Source organism: Schistocerca serialis, chromosome 8, assembly GCF_023864345.2.
Source record: "Schistocerca serialis cubense isolate TAMUIC-IGC-003099 chromosome 8, iqSchSeri2.2, whole genome shotgun sequence".
Taxonomy (NCBI): domain Eukaryota; kingdom Metazoa; phylum Arthropoda; class Insecta; order Orthoptera; family Acrididae; genus Schistocerca; species Schistocerca serialis.
The window spans coordinates 409130232-409146535 of record NC_064645.1 but is presented as its reverse complement, the minus strand read 5'-3'; the positions used below and the strand labels follow the sequence as shown (position 1 = coordinate 409146535).

The window sequence follows — 16304 nt, the reverse complement described above, 5'->3', positions numbered from 1 at the left end:
CTGTCTGTTGCTGCCTGCGCTCCACTATTTATATCCGGCAGGAGGACGTTTTTTACCCTCGGTGGTAGCTTTTTGTTATTACTACCACAGTATATTGCAGCATAACTTAGCGTGCTGGCCTCACTTCCACTTACTCAGCACTCTCCTGGCTTCACTCGGCGCTCTGTTTGTGTGCGTCCTTGCGTCAGCCTGTTGGTAGACTGCTGCTGTCACAAGGCTATCTACGCGTGCTTACTTTGCAACGCCTGGTCGCCGGCATTGTCTCTGTTTTGCCATTCTCCACTGCCTGAAGCAACGCTTACTACATGTGGCCGCAACAATAACATTAACTGTGTACTGTTTGACACAGCCACAACAATTAAATATCTAGGCGTAACATTGTAAAATGATACGAAATGGAATGAGCACGTTGGGGTGGTAGTAGGGAACATGAATGCTCATCTCCGTTTTGTTGGAGGAATTTTAGGAAAGTGTAGTTCACCTATTAAGGAGATTGATGAGGTGTCTGCCATACTGTTGAATCCTGTTTGGGTGATGTGCAGTAGAGTGATGATGATTCCCTGGTTGAAGTTAAGAACACTTTATTCATGGCACAAGTACACAATCAAGGATATTTCTGATACCAACAGAAAGATGATTTGGGATTGCTTGAAAGTAACAGAAACAAAGTTCACTGGCCCAATTCTGGGAGACACCTCATCCCGAGTGGCTGTAGATACAGCATCCTGGAGGGTCATGCTGCATGGAGTAACGCAGAAGTACATCTGCGATCACGTGACATGCGGACAGTACTTATTTTCTTGATAGCAGTGCCACCTATTTCCTGATGTGTAGGCTGCTTGAAAAAGTGGCACTTGTAACAGACTGGTGGCACTTGTAACAGACTGTGTATATACAACATTGTGTCCATAAGATGTGATGCCTGTGTGGCATTAGTAAATAGCCTCCAGAGCAGAGACACCTGCAGTTCACTGCACAGTGAAGACATCGTACTGGCAGCATATGCAGTCGGCCTCTAGCCAATATATGACAGACAGCATATAAAACGCTAGTGTCACAAATTCTTGAGTACTGCTCGAGTGTTTGGGATCCCCACATCATCAGATTAAAGGTAGACACGTGATTCAGAGGCACACTGTTACATTTTTTATTGGTAGGTTAAATCAGATTGCAAGTATTATGGAGATGCTTCATGAACTGAAATGGGGAATTCCTGGGAGCAAGACAAAACTCTCTTCCTGAGACACTATTGTGGAAATTCAGAGAACTGACACTGGAGGCCAACTGCAGATTGATTCTACTGCCACGAACATACATTTCACGTAAGGGCCACAAAGATAAGATGGGAGAACTTAGGGCTCATATGGAGGCTTATAGACAGTCATTTTTCCCTCACTCTATCTGCGAGTTGAACAGGTGTAGCTAGAGACAGCTCAAACAAATTATACTCATGAAGTCTTATTCATGTGATGCCCAGTTTTGATGGAAAGTGTCAGTTTGTTTCCAATTACAAACAAAATGATTTCCAAAGCAGAATGTTGTGTGCCCATTTGATAGAACACTCCAAAATTAGTCTAGTGAGATATTCATTTTACCAACATGTGTGTTGATAGTAACAGACAAACTTTAATAGTAACCAGCACTCCAGCAGTGACAGCACCGCCCTGACCTGCGCTGACTGGTACCACATTGCAGCTGCACAGCTCAGTCACTGCTGGAGTACTGGTTTTTCTTCATGCTTCACTATTACTGTAAATACATATGGATAAAATAAATATTGCAATAGACTAATTTGGGACCACTCTCCAATGGGTAATTTCTTTTTAATTTTTCGAGTCCAGGACATAAAATAATTACAAAAACTAATAAGTATTGATTCACATAACAAATTTGTAAAATTAAATATGTACAGTAGTATTTATGACACAGATTCAATAATATATACAAACAAGCAGCAAGACGATTATATTTTTTGACGGGCCCAGTATTCAGCGGTTATCGCAGCAGTTTCGCTGGCTGCAGCAAGATCACAGATAGTGCATGGAGCCGGTAGGTTACTGCAGACTAGCAAATGTTGTTCGTCCTGTACGTCACCACACTGACAAGTTTCCTCCTCATTACTGAAGCCCCACTTCCTGAGGTCGGCTTTGTACCCTGACACCCCCAAATCACAGTTTGTTCAAAGTCTTCCAGGTCATGTATGACAGGTGTGAACCTTCGGCTATTTCCTCCTTGACCGTTATGTGATTGTCTTCAGCTAGGGAGTCTCGCCAAAGCGCCTCTCTGCGAGTTCTTTGAGATGAACGAATTGCCGTAGTTTTCTGTAGGAAGCTTTTTCTTGACCTCAGTCTTGGCTGTTGAGGGTCATGTCCAAACAAAGGATGTCTAGGGCCGATTTCTTGTTTTTTCTTCTCCACTTCTACTTCAGCTTGCCTTCGAATGCTATACCCATAATTTGATACAGCTTATTGACAGGAGTAGATCGTAAGCAGCCTGCAACAATGTGTCCTGTCTCATTCAGGGCTGTATCTACATGTTTAGCATGTGCAGAGTTTTGCCAAACGGGTGCTGCATATTCTGCGGCAGAGAAACATAGTGCCAAGGCAGATGTTCTAAGTACTTTTGGCTGGGCATTCCAGGTGGTTCCTGTAAGTTTGCGGATGATGATGTTCCATGCTTTTACTTTGAGGCTCATTTCTTCACAGTGGGCTTTGAATGTGAGGGAACGGTCCATCTTCATCGAAAGGTATTTAGGAGTTTCGCAGTGGAGTAGTTGTGCTCCTCTCCAAGTGATGTTCAGTTTCCTTTTGGCTTCCCTATTTCTAAGATGGAATGCACAGACTTGGGTCTTTCCAGGGTTCAGTTTCAGTTACTTTTCATCGTAATACTTGAACAAATTTTCAAGAGCTGTTGTTAGTTTCACCTCTACTTCCTCAAAGGTCTCACCTTGGGCAGCGAGTGCTGTATCATCAGCGTATATGAATGCCTTAGTTGAAGAGTTAATTGGCTGGTTATTTGTGTAGATATTATATAACAGCGGAGACAGCACACTTCCCTGAGAGACGCCATTTTTCTGCATTCTCCATCGACTCTTCTTGTCTTGGAGAGAGACGAAGTATCTCCTGTTTTGCAGCATACATTGAAGGATCTGAGTTAATCGGTAATCCTTTGTAGCTAAGTATACTTTTCTAAGCAGCTTTTTGTGGTTAACAGTATCATACGCCGCCGTGAGGTCAATGAAAGCCACACCTATTATTTCGCCTCTCTCATACCCATCCTCAATATGCTGAGTCAAATTAAGGATCTGTCCACAGTAAGACCTTCCCGATAAGAAGCTGGACTGCTATTTTATTAATATTTTATCAATATACTCTGATATTCAATTTAGGGTCAGCCTTTCCAATACCTTGTACAAATGACAAAGGAGTGAAACCGGACGGAAACTTTTTGGGTCTGTTGGTTCTTTCCCAGGCTTTAAAAGTGCTGTTGCCTTGGCTTTACGCCAGATCTTGGAGATTTGCAATTTTGAAATGCAGGTGTTCATAAGGTTTGATATCCACTGTTTTGGGGCAGGTCCAAACTTTTTGATTTGTTCCATCCATATTTCGTCTAGGCCAGCAGCTTTATTACTCTTTACAGTTGTGAAAACTGTTTCCAGTGCTTTTAAGGTAACAGGGGTGTTGAGATACTCCTTTTCATCAGTCTGTCTAATGAATTTAGATTTTTCTGATCTTCCTTTAGTCTTGCCATTGAGAAGTAATTGATGGGGAACGATGGGGTACAAGGAAGGAGCCTCCATGAAGATTGTGCAAGGGTCATTATTCACAAAGACAGGAAGAGTTTAAGCACAATCACGTGTACCCTGGGTGTTAGGAAGAATCCTAGTGGCGAATCCTTCCACCACCAGGACCAAAAAGAACAAAGGCTTTTATCAAAGCCAGCCCTTAGAATAATGGGTAAATAAAATTCCCCTTTAAAAACCATTTTGTTGGAAATGGGAAATAAACTGACGCTTTTTGTGGACACTGGGTGCCACTTGAAAGACATGATGTATTTATCTGGACTGACACCAGCTACACATTGCAAAAATTAATTTGCAAATATCTGTTGAAAAACCAGAGAAAATGTATGACTCCTCTTATGAGAGACACCTGGTATATAGTGTCTAGATTGTATGCCTCATGACATGTCCTATGTCACAAGTACATAGATGTACAAAAGGTAATTTACAGGACCAATAAAAATTACAGTCACAATCACAATGTTACTAAAAGAAAGGAACCTAAACATGGAGACTATTTACTCAGGACTGTGGAACTGTAGATTGTGAAGTATTAGTATTCATCAAGACTTCAAACATAATAAGCAAGCAGGCTTTCAACTGGATAAACAAAAACTGACTGAACATTTATTATAAGGATATGGAGAGCTATCCACAAGTCACATTCAGACTAATAGAATTCTACAGCTCATGAAACTGTAATTATCTATTCCTTAGTGACATGAAAGTTTTCCAAATTACATTCTTCATCACCACCCTACGAACCACCAGAACTAAGTTTAACTTCTAAATGTTTGAGAGGGGCAAAATAAATAAATAAATAAATAAATAAAAATAAAAAAATAAAAATAAAAACAAAAATAAAAAATAAAAAAAATAAAAAATAAAAAAAAATAAAAATAAAAAATAAAATAAAAAAATAAAATAAAAAAAAATCCTGCAAGAAAGTTATACAGTTGTCATGAAGAGTGTTCACAGTAATGACACTAGTTAAAACTTCAAGGAATCACTAAAATAAAAGGTAAGTGTAAGCTCACCAATATTCTTCAGCAGGAAATGAGTAAATGTTGCAGCTATGACATTCCGGTCCTTGGCTGCAAGTTCAACTTTTGGCTGACATCCATCATCCACAATGAATGAAGGTTGACCATACTGATTGTTGTTTCCTAGAAAGGTGAACTGCAACAACATAAACCACAGACAGTGAATACAATGACATCAGAAATAGTTTTAATTGCTGAGGGTATTTACATAATTGAACTGAACAACTCTCACTGCCAGTTCTGTTGGATGTTATCATTGAAGCACTACAACATACAATTTTGCTTTTGTTCTCTATATACCTCTACCATAAATTTTAAACAATGGAAAATCCAGGATGGACTGTAACAATATTATGAAAAGGAAAGTTGCTACTCACCAAATAGTGGAGATGCTGAATAGCAGATAGGCATAACAAGAAGACTACTCCAAATAAAGCTTTCAGCTCGTAAGGCCTTCGTCAAAAATAGATGACAGACCCCCCCCCCACACACACATACACACACTCATGCAAATGTAACACACACACACACAAATTAACTGTCTTCATTATGAACTCATTGTTCATAAGGCTCGATTTGGCAATGACAGAGTTTTTTTCTCTCTGCTGTACATTTAAAGTGTCATGTTAAGAGCACACTGCTTCCACTGTATTAAATGCCTGATTCTAGTAGTTCGCTCTCTTTCACACAGAAAGCAAAAAATGGCACAAGTGAGCACTTGGCCATAGCAGGAACTAACATAGCCACTTAAGTAGGTACAGTCACATTCTAACTCAAAGTAGCATACATTGTTACCTAGCAGTATGAGGGTGAAAAGAGTGGATGAAAAGCTATCGCAGAAAATACCTCCACAGGAGGCTGTGAAAATGTGGTCAATTATTTTTACTGACAATGAGAATGAGATAGGTGTGATAGTGTCAACAGAGAAAAAAACTAAGGGGCGAGCAGATGTTTGCAGGCAACAGTTAAGTTAATCAATTGTGCACAAATTGTAGAAGGAGGGACACAATGTCAACCAATTTTAATTACATTCCAGTTTCCTCATCAGTCGTATCATCTCTCCTCCAGTAGCCATCAAACATTTTTAGTGTGATACACCTACTTTCAAGTCTTCCAATTCCACAACTTCAATATCTAATAGCAGAACATTGAACTGACCATATGGCCTAGTGGTTAGCACTTTGGGCCTCACAGGGTAAAGATCTGGATGGAGATCTGCTCAACCTTGTGAGACTAACTGAAAAGCTGCTTGAATATAAAAGCAGCAAAACTGACATGCAAGTCACTGAAGAGGTGTTACATTGAAAAGCTCGCACCAGGGCAAAGTGACACACCAAGTTTGTTTATTAGCAGCAAAAGCATCAGTCTATTGAAGCAGGAGTCAAGTATCTGCTCAAAAGCTGAACAACTGAAAGGCACACAAGAAATATTTCATTGATAATGTAGATCAAAATGTATTATTAGACATTACTTTCTGCTATTTCTACTATAGTGTAGAAATTGACAAAAAAAAATTAAAAGTGCACAAAGACAAGAAAAGTCGAGCCTCTGATGTTAATTAAGAAGCTCCCACCTTCTCCTCTTTGTTCTATTTGCAACAAAATGGTTCCCTATCTACTGGCACCATACCATTAGGCCTAAGTTCTATACAACTGGTCTGGAATCTTGCAAAGGATAAGATCCGTTGTCATAATATTGCTCTCTTAACCCAAAAAAGTATTGGCAGAGGTCTCTATTGCTAAAAATAAACATTGTGTATTGCATTGCCTGCAGCAACACTTACGACATAAAACACTACTTCAGTGACTTGCATGTTAATTTCACTGCTTTCATATTCCAGCTGCTTTTCAGTTGTCTTCATAAGGCTGAACGGACTTCCTTATAGACCCTTCCACGATCAAAAAATTTGAAGTGGTTGCCGGGAATCAAAACTGGAACTGTAGTGATACCAGCCAAAATTGCTAGCCACTAGGCCACATGTTCAAATTACTTTTGCTGTAGTGATATTAGTAACTATTGTTGTGACATTAGAAGCCTTGAAAGGCTCTGTATCATGTCAAAGAAGTGTATGATGACTACCGGAGGAGACAGATGAGGAAACAGAAAATATAATAAAATCATCTGGCATAGATTCTAACAAAGAGTTTGCGTCATCATCTGCAACTGAAATGGCAGGCAACGAATCAACAATCACTGCTCTGGAAAATAACAACATCACCATAGAAGAACGTCTTTACTGATTCTTCCAGGGAAGCATCTTGAGCAACAAAACTGAGATATGCTGTACGTCCTGTTTCTGTTCTTGTTCTAAAAGGGCACTTCATTCAGCAGTGCATATAGGCATGTACATGTGACAGTGCTCCACTTGTAAGAGCACTGGAATGTACACTGTCACTACCTCCCCTCCTTGCTTCTCGAGCATAAATATGACAGTGCTGTCACTGTGCTGAGGTTAGCAGTTTGGTTTGCTGAGTAATACTCAAGCACAGGTTGTCATTAGCAGCACACAGGCACAGCACAGAAATTGGCTAGGTACCATTGTTTCTTAATGTGTGTGCTATTATTTTATTGTGGTTCCATAGGAAGGTGACCTTGTTCACTTCATCAATAGTTGAATGCGTACCCATAATTTCAACAGGAATAATGGCTACACATTAAGTAGCTCCAGGCAGTGGGAACTGTAATACAGGTAAATAGGAAATGTGTAGTTTAGTAGCACTTTAGTAAACAGGGACAAGGAAGCTGAGAATTATGCCTACTACCTCCTCAACTTGACTACTACCCCATAGTGGGTCCAGTTTTGCTCTTCACAAAGCAAACTTTTGCTTTAGAACCTGGGGAAAATAATAAAAAATGGAAAATAATAAGAAAAGTCCACAGTCCAAAGACCTAACAAAAATACAACTGGAAGAAAAGACACCTACAAAATACTGTAGGATGCACCACACAAAGTAAGAAGAGTTCACTCATGTTGAGTATATTAACAATCTTTGAAGGCTCGAACTTAAGCAGTTAAAGTTTGCATGATGGCAGGGCTGCGTGAAATGGAACTTAGAGAGTAGAAAAGAAATTAAACCATAAACTCATTACGGGAGGAGGTGGTGGTGGTGGTGGGGGGTCATATAGAAAGAAAGAATGGAATCAGTCCAGAAGCCTTCAAATTTTACTGTCTGAACTGTAAAAGAAATTGACACTCTAGGAAGGGTCTCATTAGTCATTTCTGAAAGTGTAAAAATTAAGACAAAGTGTAGTTGCTGTTGCTGTTATTACTACAAATACTGCAAGAAGACATCACTTACCTTAGTGGATGGACACAGACGAAATGTGATGATCCTCTTTGGAATGAACTTAAGCAACAGTTCTTTAACTGTGAGTTGCTTTGGAGAAACATAGCAAAAAACTTTCTTTGGCTTCGATAGGCGTTCTCCATGTAAACTCACAAGACGAGCCTCATAACAGATGTTGTGATTTTTTGACGCAACATTCTTGTTCACAAGAGCGGCATCACTTACTGTAAGAGATGCAACATTATCTCATCATTATTTTTTTATATTATCAATATTAATTTTTTGTTGCTTCTGTTTTACATCATTTTGTTGGTATACAGAGCTGAACAGACCCACATGACATTTTTTGAAGTAATAAATTCTATAACAAACACATAACACCATTATAATATTTTGTAGATGAAAATGCAGGGTACAACCCATCTGGGAATTTCCTTTAAGTAGGTATGGAGACCCCCAGAAAACTTAAGTATCTATGGCTACTCAAGGATAAAGACTTAAATGCTCCCCTACATAGTTGAGAGCTCAAGTTGCCATTATCATTCATTACTGACACTGTGGTGTCATAAGCACAGCACGCACCACCAGGCAGCACCACTGGTGTTGACAGGTCGACAACTCTCTCCAGAGACAGTACATAGCCCAGCAATTGCCGCACCAAGAAGTTGCAACAGTGGCACCACCAGAGAAGTGATATGCACTGAGACACAGCAGAGCAGGCAGTTCCAAGTCAGCTCAACTACCAAGAAGACCACCTTGTACTTGTGGACTTCGTGCTGCATCGTCTGCTTCTTGCAGGTCCACACCAGCCTGTCTTCACTGGACATTATAGTAGGACAAGAACTGTTTACTACCAAGCCTTAGCTTCTGGGGCAGTACCTGAACCTCAGGACCTGCTGCCTGAACCAATTTGTACAAAGTTGATATTCGACAATAAATGTGTGTGTTCTTGTCACTACTCATTAGCAGTATTTCAGTGTTGTCCTCTCATAATGTTTCCCTCAGTGCACTATAAATTGTTTATGGTGGTGACAAGTAAAATCTCCCTCTGTGGTAATACCGAAAGTATGATACAGCAGACACCACGCTACAAGCAAAAAGAGACTTGGCATGTTGTAAAGCCACAGTCAACTGGGGCCCTGATTAGTATTCTGTGGTGTTCAGTGATGAGACTCACTTCAGTTTGTTGTAATAAGTTTGATGCCAACATGTCCATAGACAAACCGTTGAAAGATTGCAGGAAGCAACAATTCTTAAGACCCATACTCCTTCAAGCCCCAGAATCTTAGCGTAGTGTGCTACTGGATATGACAAAACAGGACTGATTGGGTAATTGTTGAAGGAAGGTTGAATGTTTGTCAGTATGTGGCACGAATGATAAACCAAGTTGTCATATACTTCATGACCTGGGTAGCAAATGGCATTCCCCAGAAGGATAATGCGAGAACCCATACTGCAGTTTGAGTAAAGTACAGCTGATTACAAATGCATTTGTAAGCCAGCTATTAAGGAGATAATTTGAGTGACAAAATTCAGTTGTTACACCATTTATGTCTGTCATTCAGGTCTTTACCATGACAGATTGGGATCTGACCTGTGTAGAGCCTTATAGAATTATCAGTGTGAGCTACAGCACCTATTTTGTACACTTGATAAAGAAATTAGTCAAAACTGCAATTGATATCAATAAAATTTCTTGTCATCCATAAGTGGAAATAATGCACTATTTTATTCCAAAACAACCTAAGGGTGTAATGTTAAATGTTTGCCTGGATCATAATTGTGCTATAGTGATGGGATATGAATGTGGGTTTTGTTTGTTCTGTTGCTCAAGGTATCAAAGATGAGAAACTAGCACTAAGTCTAACTGTGAGGAATGTGGGTTGCCTTTAAACATTTTGACACTGTGTTAATTTCAGAATTTTGACTCAGTATGAATGAAATAAACAAGGCAACAAAATGTACTATGAGATGAAGCTGTATGGCACAAGCTATATAAAATGGCTAGTGCACCATAAATCCTTTCTGAAGGCATAATGTCAACTTAAATGACAAAAATTGCACAGCTTATATGGGATATCTGCTGAATTATAAATGATCAGTGCAAATGCTGAAGCAAATTTAGAAATTATAAGATTTTGATTCATTAGCTAGACAAGGTCTTCCAAATTCTGGAAACATTTACTAGAGATTACAAACCCAGGACAGTTTTAAAAGGTGTGTAATAAAAACCTTTCATTTCTGTGCAGTAGCTACCTATATTCCTTGTTCAGTGCTGAAAGTAATACTAAAATGTATAGTTTTGTATATCTCAGAATATCAGCAGCATTAGTAAATTAAGGACAGACACTTTATTTAGTACGTAAATAGTTTATTTTGTAGATTGTAAATTTAAATACTAATTATAGATAGAGAGACAGAAAATGGCAACTGAAGGGGCAACCAGGAAATTGATCCCGTCCACCTTTTGTGCACAATTTCCCCATTCTGAATTTTGTTCTACCTCACAGTTGTCAGAAATTTGAAGCCTTCAGGAAACCAGTATATTTTCTGCAGCAACTACCACCAAAATTTTATAATACAACATCATTATAATTAAGTTTGTATCTCTCATCAAAATATGACAACAAGTTGTCTATGTGAGATAAGTATTTAAAATACTCTGTACCCCTTTCTTGTAACATGATGTGCTAAAATAACTTTGACCAAAATTAATAGCATTGTTCAACAACACATTTTACTACAGATGGGAGGGCATATCAGAAGGTTTAAGTCTGCAGTGCTGGTGCACAGTGAAATCCCTGTGCCACAGTACCACAACATGTCACTAGAGCAGCCAAAACAAATTAGTGCATCCAATTCCATTCCTAAAGTGGATTATCTTGCAGCAATTAGTTTTCTCCATTTGAAGGCAACAATCCATGCTGAGTTGGTGTTTGGTAATAATGCAATATCATATGATACAGCACTTAGGTGGCACAGATGTTTCCAGTGTTGTCCGATAAGTCTGAATGACAAGGATCAAAGTGGCAGTCCATCTCCCTGTGAATAACTAGGAATGGCATGAAAGGTTGAGGCCTTGGTGTTCAAAGACTGGTGTATAACAATCAACACAATAGTAGTGAAAGTGTAAATCAGTTATGGAACAGTTTCCAGCCATGAAGCAGTTTTTAACATCTTCATCAAAGTATAATTCTATCTAGCAACTTGAAAAAAAAAAAAAAAAAAATGCTGAGAAGTTTTGGTCTTGACATTAAATCAGTAAACAAAAAAACTGATTGTAATGGCATCAAAATGGAAAATGACACAGAGAAGGCCAAAATACAAAAAGTCTTTTTCCAAAACTGCTTCACCGAGGAAGATTGCAATGTAGTTCCTCCTCTAAATTGTCACATGAATGTCGAAATGACAGAATTTGAAATAGGATAGAAAGCAACAGAGGAAAGGCCACTGGGCTTGGTGGGATTACAGTATGGTTTTACATTAAGTATACAAAATAACTTCTCCATCAGCAGAACTCTTCTAGCAACAGTGTATTGCAAGTCACTGAGGAGCAAAGCATTCCTAATGATTAGAAAAAACTGCAGGTCATTCCTGTTTTCAAGAAGCATCACTGAACAGACAAACAAAACTGTATCTCGGTATCTCCGATGTTATTTTCTTGTAGAATTTTGGAACATGTTTTATGCTTGCTTGTTATGACATTTCTGGAGACCAAAAATCTCTTTTGTAGGAATCAACATGGGTTCCAGAAACAACAATTATGTGAAACACACTCTGCTCATCCATGACACCTAGAAAGCAGTCAATGCTGTGTTCATTGCCTTACAGGAAGCATTTGATACAATTCCACACTGCTACCTAATGAACAAAATAGGAGTTTACGGAATATCTGCCCACCCAATGAAGTGAAGAGTTTCTAGCAGATAGAACACAGCATGTTATTCTCAACAGAGGGTTGCTTCCTGCAATCTTTCAACAGTTTGTCTATGGACATGTTGGCATCAAACTTATTACGACAAACTGAAGTGAGTCTCATCACTGAACACCACAGAATACTAATCAGGGCCCCAGTTGACTGTGGCTTTACAACATGCCAAGTCTCTTTTTGCTTGTAGCGTGGTGTCTGTTGTATCATACTTTCGGTATTACCACAGAGGGAGATTTTACTTGTCACCACCATAAACAATTTATAGTGCACTGAGGGAAACATTATGAGAGGACAACATTGAAATACTGCTAATGAGTAGTGACAAGAACACACACATTTATTGTCGAATATCAACTTTGTACAAATTGGTTCAGGCAGCAGGTCCTGAAGTTCAGGTACTGCCCCAGAAGCTAAGGCTGGGTAGTAAACAGTTCTTGTCCCACTATAATGTCCAGTGAAGACAGGCTGGTGTGGACCCCCCCCCCCCCCCCCCCCCCCCACACACACACACACCAGGGAGTGTTACAGAACAACTACTTTTCACAATATACATATATTACTTGGTGGATGTTGTCAATAGTTCCACGAGGCGTTTTGCAAATTATGGTGTTGTAATTATAGAAGTTGCAATGCTAGATAATTGTAGCAAAATGCAGCAAGACATCCAGAGCACTGATGCTCGGTTCAGAGATTGGCAATTGTCACTCAACATAAACAAATGTAACAGACTGCACATAAATAAGCAGAAAGATTCATTGTTATATGATTAAAAAATTGCAGATAACCACTGGAAGCAGTCACAACCATAAAATATCTAGGAGGATGCACATGAAGTGATTTAAAATGGAACAACCAAATAAAAATAATCACAGGTAATGAAACCACAGCAATCAGACAGATAGAAGTACTCAAAGAGTGCGCAGAAAAAGTAGGGCTACAGATCTCCTTTCAGAAAACTGAGTTCTTCTGCACGAAATTAAACATACCAAATTTGAACACAAAGTATGGCAACATCAACAGGGTCACACACTTTAAGTACATATGTGAAGTGCTAAAACCAACAGGAAAGGAGAAAATTGCCCTGAAGAGAGCCTGATACAAAAAACAGGGTATTTACAACAAGAAATGTCTGTCCATTGCACCAAAATTCGTCACTACAACACTGTAATCAAACCTGAGGTGCTACATGCCAGTGAGACACTGATGTTATGCACAAAGGCTGACTTTGAGAACATTCTCACACAGGAAAGAAAAATCATTAGGAAAATTATTGGACCAATTGGACCAAAACTCACAGACAAAGGACATAGGCTTCACTCCAGGACACCACAGAGAAGTTCTCCAACATCGCAGCGGACATTAGAAAGAGGTGACTAAAATTTATGGACACATCAACAGACTCCCACAGAACAGACTCACCAACAGAATCCTCAGGTGCATCCAGCAACTCATGACCACTACACCCTGGATGACACAAGTCAAAATTGATCTGGAAAGAACTCAGATAGATTCAACAGACGTCATGGACAAAGGCATCTCTAGACACAAGGTGTACAAATGGCAAGTGATGTCAGAGAAAACAGCACCTAAAGCCCGAAGGCCAAAATGGACTGAAGAAAGGAAGAGAGCCTTAAGTGAACAAATGAAGGAGTACTGGAAGAACAGGACGAACAAGTAGTCATGAATGTTTCGCATGGTCTGATAAAAGGCCTGTAATGTGAATAATAATAATAATCATAGGTAAGGCAAATGCCACACAGATGCTCTGGAGGAATCCTCGGGAAGTGCAGAGAGAGAGAGAGAGAGAGAGAGAGAGAGAGAGAGAGAGAATATATGTGTGTGTGTGTGTGTGTGTGTGTGTGTGTGTGTGTGTGCGCGCGCGCGCGCGCGCGCGTGCAGTGTGAAGGAGGGTACAGTGTCATGTTTCTGCGACAAGATTCAGTTTCAGATTCATATTAAACTCATAAGGGGCATATTACTGAAATCTCCAGATGAAGTTATGTTTTTGCTCAATAACACCACCACAGCTTCTTCTGCACAGAACGCTGTCACACGTTGCTTATTTGGGCTATCAAATTTCACCTCATCCCCTACATTCTTCTGACATGGAATCCAGTGACTTCTTCCCCTTCCTTTGAAGAAGAAATTACTGTATGGCAGGCACTTCCAGCGTGATGAGATTTTTGATATGGAACATTGCGTGAACAATGCAGACTTCTATGGTCATGTTCTCCATCAAGTCATCCATCATTGGAAAAAATACATTGCATTGAATAAGTAGAGAAGGAATAACATCACCAAACCTCATGGTCCCAGCTCGATTTTTCAAGGTGATTATTAAAATTTTATGACTGCCCTCATATTATTTCCTGGGATTGAGATGGAATTCTTTTCCTCCACTTTCAGATTCCTGTTCTAGCACTTGGGCTACTAGTAAACAATAATGTAGGATTTTAAACATTTCGGTTACTAAAAGGTGTCACCTTTCATGGTTAGGCTGAGGCTGAGAGAGAAGTATATAAGAAAGATATCAGCAGCTTATAACATTCTTGGAGACACCATTGGATGATGATTTAGAAACAGTACAATATTTCTGTTGAATCAGCATTTAAAGTTGACAAGCAGCTGCTCTTAGAAATATTCCACAGTTAGTACAACATTTAAAATCATGCCTGTGTACTTAACAAGTGAAAATATCATTAGGTAGATGTCCATGTTTAGACAGCTCAAAGGACAACTGTAAGTTTTTTTAGCATACTAATAATGAAGATCAGAGCCCCAGGCTGAGATCTCAGTCTCCTGAAAAGCTTTCAAATGTCATGAATGAAAGATTATTGAAAACTGCTGACTTAAGTCAAAATGCAGAAACATGCAATATTTAAACTCAGAAGATCCTGAAATCAATGTGTTCAAATTCATTTAGCAACAGATTTATAGCTGACTCATATGGTATACAGACTAGTAATAAAGGAAAGCTGGCAACAGAAAACTCACAATTGTAACTGGCAGAGTTTCTCCATTCTTCACTAATTCATACAGCAACAGAAGTTTTAAGAGAATGAATAACTTATGTTTCTCACTACACACATTGCTTTTCATGCACAACATTTCAGATCTTCTCTGATTCTATACTTTTGATAATGCCACAATACCTATCCTCTATTATTATTATTATTATTATTATCTTCACTTTCTCAGACATTAAGTCCGGTTAAAAATGGAGTGACGCGGACCTTGATCAAGCGTCACTTACTTTTAACTGTACGGTATGTGTTATATTCCATTTAGGAACTTTCGGATAATTGAACATGTATCAATAATTACGGATTTCTGTAGCTGTATATATATGTTTGGATGTAGCTGTATTGCATTGATGTACTGGTGGATATTGTGTGGTATGACTCCTGTAGTTGATAGTATAATTGGTATGATGTCAACTTTATCCTGATGCCACATGTCTTTGACTTCCTCAGCCAGTTGGATGTATTTTTCAATTTTTTCTCCTGTTTTCTTTTGTATATTTGTTGTATTGGGTATGGATATTTCGATTAGTTGTGTTAATTTCTTCTTTTTATTGGTGAGTATGATGTCAGGTTTGTTATGTGGCGTTGTTTTATCTGTTATAATGGTTCTGTTCCAGTATAATTTGTATTCATCATTCTCCAGTACATTTTGTGGTGTATACTTGTATGTAGGAATGTGTTGTTTTAAAAGTTTATGTTGTAAGGCAAGCTGTTGATGTATTATTTTTGCGACATTGTCATGTCTTTTGGGGTATTCTGTATTTGCTAGTATTGTACATCCGCTTGTGATGTGATCTACTGTTTCTATTTGTTGTTTACAAAGTCTGCATTTATCCGTTGTTGTATTGGGATCTTTAATAATATGCTTGCTGTAATACCTGGTGTTTATTGTTTGATCGTGTATTGCAATCATGAATCCTTCTGTCTCACTGTATATATTGCCTTTTCTTAGCCATGTGTTGGATGCGTCTTGATCGATGTGTGTCTGTGTTAGATGATAAGGGTGCTTGCCATGTAGTGTTTTCATTTTCCAATTTACTTTCTTCATGTCTGTTGATGTTATGTGATCTAAAGGGTTGTAGAAGTGGTTATGAAATTGCAGTGGTGTAGCCGATGTATTTATATGAGTGATTGCCTTATGTATTTTGCTAGTTTCTGCTCGTTCTAGAAAGAATTTTCTTAAATTGTCTACCTGTCCATAATGTAGGTTTTTTATGTCGATAAATCCCCTTCCTCCTT

At 38.9% G+C, this 16304-nt stretch overlaps 1 protein-coding gene across 1 annotated transcript in view; it reads right to left on the bottom strand.

Moving 5' to 3' along the window:
• LOC126417041 (apoptosis-resistant E3 ubiquitin protein ligase 1) overlaps positions 1–16304 on the bottom strand; it is a 233590-nt gene that overhangs the window by 74361 nt on the left and 142925 nt on the right. Inside the window, exons 9-10 of the mRNA XM_050084931.1 lie at positions 8124–8335; positions 4819–4960 (exon numbers count right to left, since the gene is read on the bottom strand). Of these exons, the coding sequence (XP_049940888.1) occupies positions 4819–4960; positions 8124–8335 (354 nt within the window). The remainder of the gene's footprint in view (positions 1–4818; positions 4961–8123; positions 8336–16304) is intronic.